The sequence below is a fragment of the Notothenia rossii genome, assembly GCF_949606895.1.
Source record: "Notothenia rossii genome assembly, contig: scaffold_373, whole genome shotgun sequence".
Classification (NCBI taxonomy): domain Eukaryota; kingdom Metazoa; phylum Chordata; class Actinopteri; order Perciformes; family Nototheniidae; genus Notothenia; species Notothenia rossii.
This window is the reverse complement of record NW_027640103.1, coordinates 15,333-33,596: the sequence shown is the minus strand read 5'-3', so window position 1 is coordinate 33,596 and position 18,264 is coordinate 15,333. Positions and strand designations below refer to the sequence as shown.

At 41.3% G+C, this 18,264-nt stretch overlaps 1 protein-coding gene across 1 annotated transcript in view; it reads right to left on the bottom strand.

The window, feature by feature from the left end:
- Positions 1-246: 246 nt before the first annotated feature.
- LOC307027103 (unconventional myosin-Ic-like) overlaps positions 247-18,264 on the bottom strand; it is a gene marked incomplete at its 5' end in the record, with an annotated part of 32,600 nt that continues 14,582 nt past the window's right edge. Inside the window, 10 exon segments of the mRNA XM_079695302.1 lie at positions 247-2,148; positions 2,643-2,742; positions 4,245-4,342; positions 4,429-4,499; positions 4,852-4,987; positions 12,677-12,732; positions 12,825-12,918; positions 13,188-13,271; positions 13,568-13,727; positions 14,096-14,180. Coding sequence (XP_079551428.1) covers positions 2,122-2,148; positions 2,643-2,742; positions 4,245-4,342; positions 4,429-4,499; positions 4,852-4,987; positions 12,677-12,732; positions 12,825-12,918; positions 13,188-13,271; positions 13,568-13,727; positions 14,096-14,180 — 911 coding nt within the window.

Below are 18,264 nucleotides of genomic sequence, written 5' to 3'. Positions count from 1 at the left end.
TAAAAATACAGAGCCATGAAAAATCCGCAAAAGAATTAAGAAAAGAGTCAGAATTATGAAAAAAATCGGAATTATGATTTTTGTTTTCGAATTATGAGAAAAAATGTAATCGTCCATAATAACAAAACATCACAATTGATCAAATTTTATTATTTTTCAGGCAAAACATAGTTTTTGTCGTTTACCTATGATATGTAGTGTAGTAGACGTTTAAGGTGTCATCAAAAAATACAAACAATTCACAACAAATTTTAATTTTCAAATTTATTTTCAAATCTTTAGTATCTCATCTTTTAGTGTGTTTGTATAATCATACATTGGTTTGGTGCATACAGTGAGTCAGGAGTGCATCAGTGATTCAAAACACAGGAGCATGTTTCGTTTCTTTATGTCATAACGCCACATAAATCTGCAGTTTCTTTATCAAACAAGGCACGGGAACACGTTTGCATCGTAGCTTTTCCTCTCATTTATAACACAAACTGTACATATAGATCTCCCTCCTGAAAAACCACAATATAATAATATCATCATATAAATCATACATCAGAATCACTAGAAATCAAAATCTTTGGCTAGTTCTTTTTAAGTGCAGAGCCGCGCACAGAGGAAGTCACGTCGTCGAGAACAAAAAATAACTTGGCAAAATGTTCGAGCTCCTCTTCAAAGTTTTACATTTTAAACTTTAAGAGGATCAGTCTCTGGTCAACGCTAGACGGAGAAATGTTCTGCAGGAAACCTTCATCTGAACTGCTGGGATATTTTATTTTTAGTGTAGAAGTATTTCAGAAAAACATTTGACTATGTTTGAATAATTTCTTTAACTTTTTTTAGTGTAGAAATATTTTAGTAAAATATTTAATTTTTTATAGCGTAGAAATATTTTAATACAATTTTGTATTACTATTTTTAATATTGCATAACAAGATACAATTTTCTACCCTGGAGAACCTTTGAATGTTTTATATTTTCTGGTATCAAAGGAACAGTTTATATATGTTTATGTGCCATTAGAGCTGCATTTTTCATGCAAGAAAATGTCTCTAAATGCTGTTTTCCAGCCTCTCAAATATGAAGTTTTTTTGTCTTTATTTAGTCAATATACTAACACAGATTTCCACAAAAAAAAAAAAAAAAATCAACATTACAAATCATCAAAAATCACATTGCGTACATGTTTTTGGCATTTGACTAATTTGGTCAAAAAATATCATGATAATTGATTGTCTGCACAAATCACAAATCAGAACACATCACATCTATCCCCGACTTAATGTGGCTTTAAATTGAGTTTTCGTCGCACTTTTTGGTATAAATGCTTTTCAAATACAGAGAAAGATATTGAATATTAATCTAAAGTAAAAACATCAGAGCAGTTCAGTCTCAGGTGAGGGGGGGAGGCAAAGCAGGGAGGACATGGGGGGAAAACTCAGGGTTTTAATCTAATCTGAACTCGACTCATTCTCACGTTGAGTGTCATGGTTTTCATCCGTTAATATCGAATAAATTAGTCAAAGAAAAGATGGAAAGGCACGTCTTTCAGCTTCCTGTTCACCTTCCTCTCGCCGTCTCTCACATGCTTTTACTTTTCAGTGTCTTGTCGTGAATCCCACAGAATGTCTTATTCAAAACACAAGGATCCCTTCAATCCCCGAGCCTCTACTCTGCCCACCTTCAAAACAACCCCCGGTTAGAAAAGTTGAAAGTAAATAAAGTTTCATTTGAGGCAAGAAACGAACCCTGGTTTTCATCGGCGACTTCTCCTCTTATTCTGACACCTTCCCTCATTGTTTCCTTGGTCAAGTTCCCAAAAATAAAGCACATTAAACACACGCGGTGCGAGAAAAACGCACCGCGATATTTGTTATTCCTTGGCCTCGTATATAAAATCAGAAAATATTCAAACAGCAACAGTATTAACGCCCCAAAAATATAATATATAAACATAAATATATCAATTAGTTTGCTGGATTTGTATTTTTTTTGTCTTTTCTGTTATCGGAAGCACATTCCACCTGTAGTGACAGCTGGCGTCTGATTGGAGGAGGGGTGTGTGTGTGTGTGTGTGTGTGTGTGTGTGTGTGTGTGTGTGTGTGTGTGTGTGTGTGTGTGTGTGTGTCATCATCTGGAGTTCAGTCTTGGAGCCGTCTGTATCAAAAGAAAAAAAAACACGGCAAGTCAAATTATTGATTTTTTTACATTTTTATTATGTCTTTTGATTATTAGTAATAACACAGAATTAGTTATTTACCAATTGTATTGTTTGCATTTTATCTATTGAAGCAAAACCATTTTTTTTGTAAATTAAATCAAAAGTAAGAATGTAATATTTTATTAGATTTTGCCACTCATTCAGCTTCGTAGTATTGGTGCTGATATTTTATATTTTCTGCCAAACATTCAAAAGTTTTTGGTTTATTTCACAAGAGATTTCAGATTTTTTTGATTTGGGAAATGGACTGTACTATAAAGCGCTTTATCAGGTCTTTACGACAACTCATAAAGCCTCTGAGTCCTGAATACTCGGAGCCCAGAATTTCTTTTTTCAGATCCAACTCTGGTGTTATTCAGACTAAGAAGGAAATCTGAGGTGACAACATTAGGTAAACATGCTCTAACGGAGGATATTTATTTAGACTCACCACAGACAGGTGTCCATTCTTGGCTTTGGCCACCAGGAGTTCTGATCCGGGCGTGAAGTCGATGATCCCCTCCTTCCCCTGAGCCACGCTGTACTTTATACTGAGAGAAGAAGAAGAAGAGGGTTAGTGGGTGAAGAGGATGCAGTGAGAAGGAGTGGAGATTCATTTCTAACAAGAGTTATCCTGCAGTGAACGTTACGGAAAGAAATGCAGGATTACATCAAGTTAAAGGGGCCCTACTCTATTAAACTTATCTCCTGCTGATATTCAGGTGTATATCAGTGTGTAGTGTCTCTACTTTAAAGAGTCCTCTCCTGCTGATGTTCAGGTGTATATCAGTATGTAGTGTCTCTACTTTAAAGAGTCCTCTCCTGCTGATGTTCAGGTGTATATCAGTATGTAGTGTCTCTACTTTAAAGAGTAGTCTCTTGATGATGTTCAGATGTATATCAGTATGTAGTGTCTCTACTTTAAAGAGTCCTCTCCTGCTGATGTTGAGGTGTATATCAGTATGTAGTGTCTCTACTTTAAAGAGTCCTCTCCTGCTGAGGTTCAGGTGTGTATCAGTATGTAGTGTCTCTACTTTAAAGAGTCGTCTCCTGCTGATGTTCAGGTGTATATCAGTATGTAGTATCTCTACTTTAAAGAGTCCTCTCCTGCTGATGTTCAGGTGTATATCAGTATGTAGTGTCTCTACTTTAAAGAGTCCTCTCCTGCTGATGTTCCGGTGTATATCAGTATGTAGTGTCCCTACTTTAAAGAGTCCTCTCCTGCTGATGTTCAGGTGTATATCAGTATGTAGTGTCTCTACTTTAAAGAGTCCTCTCCTGCTGATATTCAGGTGTATATCAGTATGTAGTGTCTCTACTTTAAAGAGTCCTCTCCTGCTGATGTGCAGGTGTATATCAGTATGTAGTGTCTCTACTTTAAAGAGTCCTCTCCTGCTGATGTTCAGGTGTATATCAGTGTGTAGTGTCTCTACTTTAAAGAGTCCTCTCCTGCTGATGTTCAGGTGTATATCAGTATGTAGTGTCTCTACTTTAAAGAGTCCTCTCCTGCTGATGATCAGGTGTATATCAGTATCTAGTGTCTCTACTTTAAAGAGTCCTCTCTTGCTGATGTTCAGGTGTATATCAGTATGTAGTGTCTCTACTTTAAAGAGTCCTCTCCTGCTGATGTTCAGGTGTATATCAGCATGTAGTGTCTCTACTTTAAAGAGTCCTCTCCTGCTGATGTTCAGGTGTATATCAGTGTGTAGTGTCTCTACTGGGACATGTCTCCATGCTTTAATGGTCAAAAAGCTCTTTATTTTCTGCAGCACCTCTTTTCACCCTCTGTCTGAAACCAGATCCCAGTCTGCTCTGATTGGTTAGCTGGCCGGCTCTGTTGTGATTGGTCAACCGCTTAGAGATGTCCCGCCCCTTAGCCTATCACGTACAATGTGTTGGAGCGCTAGCCAATAGGAGCGCAAGTGTTAAGCACAGGGATGTCAGCCTCTGCAGACCCAACCCTATATAACACACGAGGAAACCCCCAAAGTGTAGTAGGGCCTCTTTAAGTATCTCCCACTTTAAAGCGGTGCTGTAATGCTCTGCTTCTCACCTGCCCTGGATGATGTTGATGCTGTTGATTTTGTCCGAACAGATCGCGATCTTGGTCAAAGTCTCGATCACATGATCGCTCTGCAGAACCACGTCTCCCTGGGAACACACACACACACAGTCAAAGACAGCTCCAACAGATTATAAACCTTCATAAATATTTATATAATATCCTCTCTGTTCACCTTCTGCTTGTTGTCCTCACTGGGCACGTGCAGAACGAACACGCCGTCACTGAGGGAGCTGACGGAGATACCTGCGGGGTGAAAAAACATTTTTTAATTATATTAGTTGAGAAATTGGAAGATTTTTGATTGTAAAGAATATTGTCAAAAAAAGTGAAAAAGATGACATCACAAAAAGTGAAAAAAAGTAAAAGGTCCCATACTGTCGAAAAAAGTGAAAAAAACGACAGTCGATAAAAGTGATATATTAAAGTTTATAAAACGGACAAGTCAAATCAAGCAATCTGATTGGTTCTTACCCGTGATATACTGAGCGTATACCACGGGTAGAATTGTAAGTTACTTTTCACAACAAGTCAGTATCCCAATAACCAATACCATCCACATTAAACCCCAATCCCTCCCTGCTTGTTGACCTCTGACCTTTCAGCGCTTCGTACTCGATGCGTTGTTTGAGTTTCCCTTCCTCCACGATGACGGCGCAGTTTGTGGTGAGCAGCAGCTGCCGGGGTCGAGGTTTGTATCCTCTCCGGTCGTACTTTGTGACGGGAACCGCATACTGAGGACGGAGAGATAAAAGGTCTTATTATGGTCTTTATCAACAATATATCACAGGTCTCAGATATATCCAGAGCCCGTCTCTGATTGGCTGAAACACCAAACAGAGCATTACAGCATTACCCATAATCCCCTCTGTTTCAGCCCTGTTTCCAAAGTGCTGATTCTCTGTCTGTTACTTTAGATGAAAATAAGGAGCCCCTCCCCACGCCCCTCTGAGAGACATTTGGTTACAAAGAACTCAATGGTGCTCTAGAGGAGACACATGTTGATGTAGAAGAGACATGAAGAAGAGGGGACACATGTTGATGTAGAAGAGACATGAAGAAGAGGGGACACATGTTGATGTAGAAGAGACATGAAGAAGAGGGGACACATGTTGATGTAGAAGAGACATGAAGAAGAGGGGACACATGTTGATGTAGAAGAGGCATGGAGAAGAGGGGACACATGTTGATGTAGAAGAGACATGAAGAAGAGGGGACACATGTTGATGTAGAAGAGACATGAAGAAGAGGGGACACATGTTGATGTAGAAGAGACATGAAGAAGAGGGGACACATGTTGATGTAGAAGAGACATGGAGAAGAGGGGACACATGTTGATGTAGAAGAGACATGAAGAAGAGGGGACACATGTTGATGTAGAAGAGACATGAAGAAGAGGGGACACATGTTGATGTAGAAGAGACATGAAGAAGAGGGGACACGTGTTGATATAGAAGAGACATGAAGAAGAGGGGACACATGTTGATGTAGAAGAGACATGGAGAAGAGAGGACACATGTTGATGTAGAAGAGACATGAAGAAGAGGGGAGACATGTTGATGTAGAAGAGACATGAAGAAGAGGGGACACATGTTGATGTAGAAGAGACATGAAGAAGAGGGGACACATGTTGATGTAGAAGAGACATGGAGAAGAGGGGACACATGTTGATGTAGAAGAGACATGGAGAAGAGGGGACACATGTTGATGTAGAAGAGACATGAAGAAGAGACGACACATGTTGATGTAGAAGAGACATGAAGAAGAGACGACACATGTTGATGTAGAAGAGACATGAAGAAGAGGGGACACATGTTGATGTAGTAGAGACATGAAGAAGAGGGGACACATGTTGATGTAGAAGAGACATGAAGAAGAGACGACACATGTTGATGTAGAAGAGACATGGAGAAGAGGGGACACATGTTGATGTAGAAGAGACATGAAGAAGAGGGGACACATGTTGATGTAGTAGAGACATGGAGAAGAGGGGACACATGTTGATGTAGAAGAGACATGGAGAAGAGGGGATACATGTTGATGTAGAAGAGACATGAAGAAGAGGGGACACATGTTGATGTAGTAGAGACATGGAGAAGAGGGGACACATGTTGATGTAGAAGAGACATGGAGAAGAGGGGACACATGTTGATGTAGAAGAGACATGGAGAAGAGGGGACACATGTTGATGTAGAAGAGACATGAAGAAGAGGGGACACATGTTGATGTAGAAGAGACATGAAGAAGAGACGACACATGTTGATGTAGAAGAGACATGAAGAAGAGACGACACATGTTGATGTAGAAGAGACATGAAGAAGAGGGGACACATGTTGTTGTAGAAGAGACATGAAGAAGAGGGGACACATGTTGATGTAGAAGAGACATGAAGAAGAGGGGACACATGTTGATGTAGAAGAGACATGAAGAAGAGACGACACATGTTGATGTAGAAGAGACATGAAGAAGAGGGGACACATGTTGTTGTAGAAGAGACATGAAGAAGAGGGGACACGTGTTGATGTAGAAGAGACAGGAGGAAGAGGGGACACATGTTGATGTAGAAGAGACATGAAGAAGAGGGGACACATGTTGATGTAGAAGAGACATGGAGAAGAGGGGACACATGTTGATGTAGAAGAGACATGGAGAAGAGGGGACACATGTTGATGTAGAAGAGACATGAAGAAGAGGGGACACATGTTGATGTAGAAGACACATGAAGAAGAGGGGACACATGTTGCTGTAGAAGAGACATGAAGAAGAGGGGACACATGTTGATGTAGAAGAGACATGAAGAAGAGGGGACACATGTTGATGTAGAAGACACATGAAGAAGAGGGGACACATGTTGATGTAGAAGAGACATGAAGAAGAGGGGACACATGTTGATGTAGAAGAGACATGAAGAAGAGGGGACACATGTTGATGTAGAAGACACATGAAGAAGAGGGGACACATGTTGATGTAGAAGACACATGAAGAAGAGGGGACACATGTTGATGTAGAAGAGACATGAAGAAGAGGGGACACATGTTGATGTAGAAGAGACATGGAGAAGAGGGGACACATGTTGATGTAGAGGAGACATGAAGAAGAGGGGACACATGTTGATGTAGAAGAGACATGAAGAAGAGGGGACACATGTTGATGTAGAAGAGACATGGAGAAGAGAGGACACGTGTTGATGTAGAAGAGACAGGAGGAAGAGGGGACACATGTTGATGTAGAAGAGACATGAAGAAGAGGGGACACATGTTGATGTAGAAGAGACAGGAGGAAGAGGGGACACATGTTGATGTAGAAGAGACATGAAGAAGAGGGGACACATGTTGATGTAGAAGAGACATGGAGAAGAGAGGACACGTGTTGATGTAGAAGAGACAGGAGGAAGAGGGGACACATGTTGATGTAGAAGAGACATGAAGAAGAGGGGACACATGTTGATGTAGAAGAGACATGGAGAAGAGGGGACACATGTTGATGTAGAAGAGACATGAAGAAGAGGGGACACATGTTGATGTAGAAGAGACATAAAGAAGAGGGGACACATGTTGATGTAGAAGACACATGAAGAAGAGGGGACACATGTTGATGTAGAAGAGACATGAAGAAGAGGGGACACATGTTGATGTAGTAGAGACATGGAGAAGAGGGGACACATGTTGATGTAGAAGAGACATGGAGAAGAGGGGACACATGTTGATGTAGAAGAGACATGGAGAAGAGGGGACACATGTTGATGTAGAAGAGACATGAAGAAGAGGGGACACATGTTGATGTAGTAGAGACATGGAGAAGAGGGGACACATGTTGATGTAGAAGAGACATGAAGAAGAGGGGACACATGTTGATGTAGAAGAGACATGAAGAAGAGACGACACATGTTGATGTAGAAGAGACATGAAGAAGAGGGGACACATGTTGTTGTAGAAGAGACATGAAGAAGAGGGGACACATGTTGATGTAGAAGAGACATGAAGAAGAGGGGACACGTGTTGATGTAGAAGAGACATGGAGAAGAGGGGACACATGTTGATGTAGAAGAGACATGAAGAAGAGGGGACACATGTTGATGTAGAAGAGACATGGAGAAGAGGGGACACATGTTGATGTAGAAGAGACATGGAGAAGAGGGGAAACATGTTGATGTAGAAGAGACATGAAGAAGAGGGGACACATGTTGATGTAGAAGACACATGAAGAAGAGGGGACACATGTTGCTGTAGAAGAGACATGAAGAAGAGGGGACACATGTTGATGTAGAAGAGACATGAAGAAGAGGGGACACATGTTGATGTAGAAGACACATGAAGAAGAGGGGACACATGTTGATGTAGAAGAGACATGAAGAAGAGGGGACACATGTTGATGTAGAAGAGACATGAAGAAGAGGGGACACATGTTGATGTAGAAGACACATGAAGAAGAGGGGACACATGTTGATGTAGAAGAGACATGAAGAAGAGGGGACACATGTTGATGTAGAAGAGACATGAAGAAGAGGGGACACATGTTGATGTAGAAGACACATGAAGAAGAGGGGACACATGTTGATGTAGAAGAGACATGAAGAAGAGACATGAAGAAGAGGGGACACATGTTGATGTAGAAGAGACATGAAGAAGAGGGGACACATGTTGATGTAGAAGAGACATGAAGAAGAGGGGACACATGTTGATGTAGAAGAGACATGGAGAAGAGGGGACACATGTTGATGTAGAGGAGACATGAAGAAGAGGGGACACATGTTGATGTAGAAGAGACATGAAGAAGAGGGGACACATGTTGATGTAGAAGAGACATGAAGAAGAGGGGACACATGTTGATGTAGAAGAGACATGAAGAAGAGGGGACACATGTTGATGTAGAAGAGACAGGAGGAAGAGGGGACACATGTTGATGTAGAAGAGACATGAAGAAGAGGGGACACATGTTGATGTAGAAGAGACATGGAGAAGAGGGGACACATGTTGATGTAGAAGAGACATGGAGAAGAGGGGACACATGTTGATGTAGAAGAGACATGAAGAAGAGGGGACACATGTTGATGTAGTAGAGACATGGAGAAGAGGGGACACATGTTGATGTAGAAGAGACATGGAGAAGAGGGGATACATGTTGATGTAGAAGAGACATGAAGAAGAGGGGACACATGTTGATGTAGTAGAGACATGGAGAAGAGGGGACACATGTTGATGTAGAAGAGACATGGAGAAGAGGGGACACATGTTGATGTAGAAGAGACATGGAGAAGAGGGGACACATGTTGATGTAGAAGAGACATGAAGAAGAGGGGACACATGTTGATGTAGTAGAGACATGAAGAAGAGGGGACACATGTTGATGTAGAAGAGACATGGAGAAGAGGGGACACGTGTTGATGTAGAAGAGACATGAAGAAGAGGGGACACATGTTGATGTAGAAGAGACATGAAGAAGAGACGACACATGTTGATGTAGAAGAGACATGAAGAAGAGGGGACACATGTTGTTGTAGAAGAGACATGAAGAAGAGGGGACACATGTTGATGTAGAAGAGACATGAAGAAGAGACGACACATGTTGATGTAGAAGAGACATGAAGAAGAGGGGACACATGTTGATGTAGAAGAGACATGAAGAAGAGGGGACACATGTTGATGTAGAAGAGACATGAAGAAGAGACGACACATGTTGATGTAGAAGAGACATGAAGAAGAGGGGACACATGTTGTTGTAGAAGAGACATGAAGAAGAGGGGACACATGTTGATGTAGAAGAGACATGAAGAAGAGGGGACACGTGTTGATGTAGAAGAGACAGGAGGAAGAGGGGACACATGTTGATGTAGAAGAGACATGAAGAAGAGGGGACACATGTTGATGTAGAAGAGACATGGAGAAGAGGGGACACATGTTGATGTAGAAGAGACATGGAGAAGAGGGGACACATGTTGATGTAGAAGAGACATGAAGAAGAGGGGACACATGTTGATGTAGAAGACACATGAAGAAGAGGGGACACATGTTGATGTAGAAGAGACATGAAGAAGAGGGGACACATGTTGATGTAGAAGAGACATGAAGAAGAGGGGACACATGTTGATGTAGAAGACACATGAAGAAGAGGGGACACATGTTGATGTAGAAGAGACATGAAGAAGAGACATGAAGAAGAGGGGACACATGTTGATGTAGAAGAGACATGAAGAAGAGGGGACACATGTTGATGTAGAAGAGACATGAAGAAGAGGGGACACATGTTGATGTAGAAGACACATGAAGAAGAGGGGACACATGTTGATGTAGAAGAGACATGAAGAAGAGACATGAAGAAGAGGGGACACATGTTGATGTAGAAGAGACATGAAGAAGAGGGGACACATGTTGATGTAGAAGAGACATAAAGAAGAGGGGACACATGTTGATGTAGAAGACACATGAAGAAGAGGGGACACATGTTGATGTAGAAGAGACATGAAGAAGAGGGGACACATGTTGATGTAGAGAGACATGGAGAAGAGGGGACACATGTTGATGTAGAAGAGACATGAAGAAGAGGGGACACATGTTGATGTAGAGAGACATGGAGAAGAGGACTTATTATAGTAGGGGACCTCTGAATAAGAATGTCTTGATGAATAAAGTGTATAATTCTGTCTCTTATTAATAATCTCTGTATGAGTGGGGAGGGGTACTGAGCCCCGGTATTTAACGGGCCCGGGGCTGAATGATTAAAGACCGTGGTACCGTTACGCTCCGACGTTATCGGTCTTTTTATCGGTACTGGAGACATGTAATAAATATATGTCTTATGTATTATTGCTACACAAACATTATATTGCAGTTTTTGTGTCGACAACTCCGTTTCTAACATGCAACACACACACGGAGGAGATAGCGGAGAGAACGCGCTCCGAGGTGTGGTTAAACTTTACCCGTCTCGATGTCGACAATGCTCGTTACCAAAAGTGCAATAAGTGTTTATCATGTAAGGGCGGTAACACGAGCAATTTGTCTAAACATTTATCAAAGAGCTCCACATCCAGACGGAGGAATGCACCGGGTTCCACTGTCTTTCTAGAAGCTCTGTAGCCCCGTCCACGAGGAACGTTTCCACGTCAGGTGTTATGTTTGCTAGCAGCAACACACGGAGTTAACTCAGTTATAAAAACATAGGTTAATGATTAGAGGTAACTGAGTTATTTATTTTGTTAAAGTTTCAGCTATTCTGTTTACAGTTCTGTCATCACATTATTTAATATGATTTGTTAAAACATTGTTTCTTTTGATGTGAAATATTATGTACCGTAATTTCCGGACTATAAGGTGCACCTGAATATAAGCCCAGCAGCTAAATTGAATGATGTGTACATATATAAGCCGCACTGGACTATAAGCCGCAGGTGTTTTAATGTTTCATTACCATATGTAAGGGTTCGTGCACAGAGGGGATTGTCGGGAAAGAGATGGCTGTTTGAGGAAGCTCCCATTTATTAACATTTCAACAAACAAGTTGCATATTTGCATAACGTATTCAAGTGTTAGCATTTAGTGCAATAGTAGCTACAGAACATGTGCTGTGTAAACTGTACTGTATCACATAGCGTTTCAGACACACAAACTTTTCAACTTTCAAACTTAAACGGTGCGCTCCCAGCGCACGTACCGGCAGTGATCTACAGCAGTGGTTTTCAACCAGTGGTACGGGGACAAACTGTCTCGCTCTCGTAATGTCTGTCTGTCTTGCTCTCGTTCTGTCTCTCGTACCACTCTCGGTTCCACTTTTACTTTTGCGCGCTACCTGTCTCACTCTTTTCCGGCCTCCAGCTTTTCCTGCTGGAGCCCGCCGCTTAAAGGTGGGGGGCGCGGACCGGCCATAGAGCCCATAGAGTTAAAGGTGGTGGACTGTAACCTGTAACATCCATAGATTTAGGAAGTCCCCTAGTGGCCGTTAGCTGTAACATCCATAGATTTAGGAGGTCCCCTAGTGGCCGTTAGCTGTAACATCCATAGATTTAGGAGGTCCCCTAGTGGCCGTTAGCTGTAACATCCATAGATTTAGGAGGTCCCCTAGTGGCCGTTAGCTGTAACATCCATAGATTTAGGAGGTCCCCTAGTGGCCGTTAGCTGTAACATCCATAGATTTAGGAGGTCCCCTAGTGGCCGTTAGCTGTAACATCCATAGATTAGCCGCACCCTTATATAAGCCGCAGGGTCGAAAAATGGGAAAAAAGGCGCGGCTTATAGTCCGAAAATTACGGTATTTAATTTAAATAAAAAGTAATGTTAGTTTTGTTCACAATTTGTTTGTTTAGTTAGTTTACCTTTTTTGTTCTCTAAAAGAACCGATAAGAGTACCGTTAAAAGACCGGTCCGATAAGCGGTATGGATAAAAGTAGTAGTTCCGTTAAATACCCATCCCTGTTACTCTCGACTCACCTTCATCTTCTCGCTGCCCAGAGCCTGAAGCACTTTGGGGTTGAGGTCCTCTCCGTCTGCACAGAAAGAAACACAAATGATGAAGACCTTCACACACACTCTGAAACAGGAACAGGAAGTGTATGTGTGTTTTAAGAAAGCCTCTCACTGAGTCTGGTGCTGACGAAGAGTTTGGGAACGCTCTGAGGATAGTTGTCCTTCTTGTCTTTAAAGACTTCACTGGCGATCATCTTCTGCTCCATCTGTTCAGAGAGAGACGGTGAGGAGAGGCACTTCTCAACGTGCGTTACAGCAAAGAGTCTTCAGCCTGGACTTAAAGTTGTCAGAGTTGCAGATATTTGGAAATACCCCTCAGCAGATTCTCACTTTCCTCTACCCCTACACTTCCTGTGAAATTATAGTTCCTTTGACACTTTTCTAAACTTCTCATATTCCTTTCATCCATGTTGCATCCCCAAGACAACACAGAAGAAAGAAAAGAAAACAGAGAGCATGCTGGGAGGAGACTCACCTGGTGCTTCCACTCTGGGTTGATCTTCTTGCAGTAGCTCCACACCATGTTCTGCATACACAGCTTACGCAGCTGCTCTGAGGCCTGAACACACACACACACACACACACACACACACACACACACACACACACACACACACACACACACACACACACACACACACACACACACACACACACACACACACACACACACACACACACACACACACACACACACACACACACACACACACACACACACTTTTTAGAAGGGTTTTAAACAATTACAGTGTGAGTGTGTGTGTGTGTGTGTGTGTGTGTGTGTGTGTGTGTGTGTGTGTGTGTGTGTGTGTGTGTGTGTGTGTGTGTGTGTGTGTGTGTGTGTGTGTGTCTCACATCAGAGAGGGCAGCAGGAGGAGTCGGCCAGCTCTTCTCCAGGACGCTCTTGGGCAGGTTTCTGCGCAGGTTCATGAGGAACGAGTAACGAACGTAATCCAGGAAATACTCGTTTTCTGGACATCGCTCCCTGTGGCGGTAGATGAAGCCTTTGACGAACCTGAGAGCGGAACAGCAAGAAATAGGAAATTAAAACTAAGACTCCACAAAAAGAAATGTCCGTTTTCAGGTTTGATATCAAAGTTTAAGGACAGATGGATAAATAGTTTTGCTAGAAAAACGTATTTTGATCCACATTTGGAATGTTTTGATTTTGATCAATTTGATAGCCCTTAAAATATAAATGAGTGCATCCGTTACAAACAATTAATTGAAATAAGTTAGGCTTGAATCTCTTTTTGTAATCTACCCTCAACTCTGCATGTATTTGTCTAAACTTGTTCATATAAAATAAAACTACTTGCTCCTCAATTGGCCTCTCAGGGCTTCCGTACACACGTCTGCTTTCTGATTCAGTTTCCTGGTTACCTGCGGATGGTATCAGCCGCCTGTCTGCGGCGCTGCGCTCTCCTCCGGGCCAGGATCCCCCTCCACCACGCCTGCACCCTAACAGCTGTACACACATCACAAACATCAACACACACACTAACAATACAACTTACAGGAGGTAAACACACTCTATACTCAGGTAAACACACTCTAAACTCAGGTAAACACACTCTAAACTCAGGTAAACACACTCTATACTCAGGTAAACACACTCTAAACTCAGGTAAACACACTCTAAACTCAGGTAAACACACTCTATACTCAGGTAAACACACTCTAAACTCAGGTAAACACACTCTATACTCAGGTAAACACACTCTAAACTCAGGTAAACACACTCTATACTCAGGTAAACACACTCTATACTCAGGTAAACACACTCTATACTCAGGTAAACACACTCTAAACTCAGGTAAACACACTCTATACTCAGGTAAACACACTCTAAACTCAGGTAAACACACTCTATACTCAGGTAAACACACTCTATACTCAGGTAAACACACTCTAAACTCAGGTAAACACACTCTATACTCAGGTAAACACACTATACTCAGGTAAACACACTCTATACTCAGGTAAACACACTCTAAACTCAGGTAAACACACTCTAAACTCAGGTCAACACACTCTAAACTCAGGTAAACACACTCTATACTCAGGTAAACACACTCTATACTCAGGTAAACACACTAAACTCAGGTAAACACACTCTATACTCAGGTAAACACACTCTAAACTCAGGTAAACACACTCTATACTCAGGTAAACACACTCTAAACTCAGGTACACACACCCTATACTCAGGTAAACACACTCTATACTCAGGTAAACACACTCTAAACTCAGGTAAACACACTCTATACTCAGGTAAACACACTCTATACTCAGGTAAACACACTCTAAACTCAGGTCAACACACTCTATACTCAGGTAAACACACTCTATACTCAGGTAAACACACTCTAAACTCAGGTAAACACACTCTAAACTCAGGTCAACACACTCTATACTCAGGTAAACACACTCTAAACTCAGGTAAACACACCCTATACTCAGGTAAACACACTCTATACTCAGGTAAACACACTCTAAACTCAGGTAAACACACTCTATACTCAGGTAAACACACTCTATACTCAGGTAAACACACTCTATACTCAGGTAAACACACTCTAAACTCAGGTCAACACACTCTATACTCAGGTAAACACACTCTAAACTCAGGTAAACACACTCTAAACTCAGGTAAACACACTCTAAACTCAGGTAAACACACTCTATACTCAGGTAAACACACTCTAAACTCAGGTAAACACACTCTAAACTCAGGTAAACACACTCTATACTCAGGTAAACACACTCTAAACTCAGGTCAACACACTCTAAACTCAGGTAAACACACTCTAAACTCAGGTAAACACACTCTAAACTCAGGTCAACACACTCTATACTCAGGTAAACACACTCTAAACTCAGGTAAACACACCCTATACTCAGGTAAACACACTCTATACTCAGGTAAACACACTCTAAACTCAGGTAAACACACTCTATACTCAGGTAAACACACTCTATACTCAGGTAAACACACTCTAAACTCAGGTAAACACACTCTATACTCAGGTAAACACACTCTAAACTCAGGTAAACACACTCTATACTCAGGTAAACACACTCTAAACTCAGGTAAACACACTCTAAACTCAGGTAAACACACTCTATACTCAGGTAAACACACTCTAAACTCAGGTACACACACCCTATACTCAGGTAAACACACTCTATACTCAGGTAAACACACTCTAAACTCAGGTAAACACACTCTATACTCAGGTAAACACACTCTAAACTCAGGTCAACACACTCTATACTCAGGTAAACACACTCTATACTCAGGTAAACACACTCTATACTCAGGTAAACACACTCTAAACTCAGGTAAACACACTCTATACTCAGGTAAACACACTCTATACTCAGGTAAACACACTCTAAACTCAGGTCAACACACTCTATACTCAGGTAAACACACTCTATACTCAGGTAAACACACTCTATACTCAGGTAAACACACTCTAAACTCAGGTAAACACACTCTATACTCAGGTAAACACACTCTAAACTCAGGTAAACACACTCTATACTCAGGTAAACACACTCTATACTCAGGTAAACACACTCTATACTCAGGTAAACACACTCTAAACTCAGGTAAACACACTCTATACTCAGGTAAACACACTCTATACTCAGGTAAACACACTCTAAACTCAGGTAAACACACTCTAAACTCAGGTAAACACACTCTATACTCAGGTAAACACACTCTAAACTCAGGTCAACACACTCTAAACTCAGGTAAACACACTCTAAACTCAGGTAAACACACTCTAAACTCAGGTAAACACACTCTAAACTCAGGTAAACACACTCTAAACTCAGGTAAACACACTCTATACTCAGGTAAACACACTCTAAACTCAGGTAAACACACTCTATACTCAGGTAAACACACTCTATACTCAGGTAAACACACTCTATACTCAGGTAAACACACTCTAAACTCAGGTAAACACACTCTATACTCAGGTAAACACACTCTATACTCAGGTAAACACACTCTAAACTCAGGTAAACACACTCTAAACTCAGGTAAACACACTCTATACTCAGGTAAACACACTCTAAACTCAGGTCAACACACTCTAAACTCAGGTAAACACACTCTAAACTCAGGTAAACACACTCTAAACTCAGGTAAACACACTCTAAACTCAGGTAAACACACCCTATACTCAGGTAAACACACTCTATACTCAGGTAAACACACTCTAAACTCAGGTAAACACACTCTATACTCAGGTAAACACACTCTATACTCAGGTAAACACACTCTAAACTCAGGTAAACACACTCTATACTCAGGTAAACACACTCTAAACTCAGGTAAACACACTCTATACTCAGGTAAACACACTCTAAACTCAGGTAAACACACTCTAAACTCAGGTAAACACACTCTATACTCAGGTAAACACACTCTAAACTCAGGTACACACACCCTATACTCAGGTAAACACACTCTATACTCAGGTAAACACACTCTAAACTCAGGTAAACACACTCTATACTCAGGTAAACACACTCTATACTCAGGTAAACACACTCTATACTCAGGTAAACACACTCTAAACTCAGGTAAACACACTCTATACTCAGGTAAACACACTCTAAACTCAGGTAAACACACTCTATACTCAGGTAAACACACTCTAAACTCAGGTAAACACACTCTAAACTCAGGTAAACACACTCTATACTCAGGTAAACACACTCTAAACTCAGGTACACACACCCTATACTCAGGTAAACACACTCTATACTCAGGTAAACACACTCTAAACTCAGGTAAACACACTCTATACTCAGGTAAACACACTCTATACTCAGGTAAACACACTCTAAACTCAGGTAAACACACTCTATACTCAGGTAAACACACTCTAAACTCAGGTAAACACACTCTAAACTCAGGTAAACACACTCTATACTCAGGTAAACACACTCTAAACTCAGGTACACACACCCTATACTCAGGTAAACACACTCTATACTCAGGTAAACACACTCTAAACTCAGGTCAACACACTCTATACTCAGGTAAACACACTCTATACTCAGGTAAACACACTCTAAACTCAGGTAAACACACTCTAAACTCAGGTAAACACACTCTATACTCAGGTAAACACACTCTAAACTCAGGTCAACACACTCTAAACTCAGGTAAACACACTCTAAACTCAGGTCAACACACTCTATACTCAGGTAAACACACTCTAAACTCAGGTAAACACACTCTAAACTCAGGTAAACACACTCTAAACTCAGGTCAACACACTCTAAACTCAGGTAAACACACTCTAAACTCAGGTAAACACACTCTATAATCAGGTAAACACACTCTATACTCAGGTAAACACACTCTAAACTCAGGTAAACACACTCTAAACTCAGGTCAACACACTCTAAACTCAGGTAAACACACTCTAAACTCAGGTAAACACACTCTATACTCAGGTCAACACACTCTATACTCAGGTAAACACACTCTAAACTCAGGTAAACACACTCTAAACTCAGGT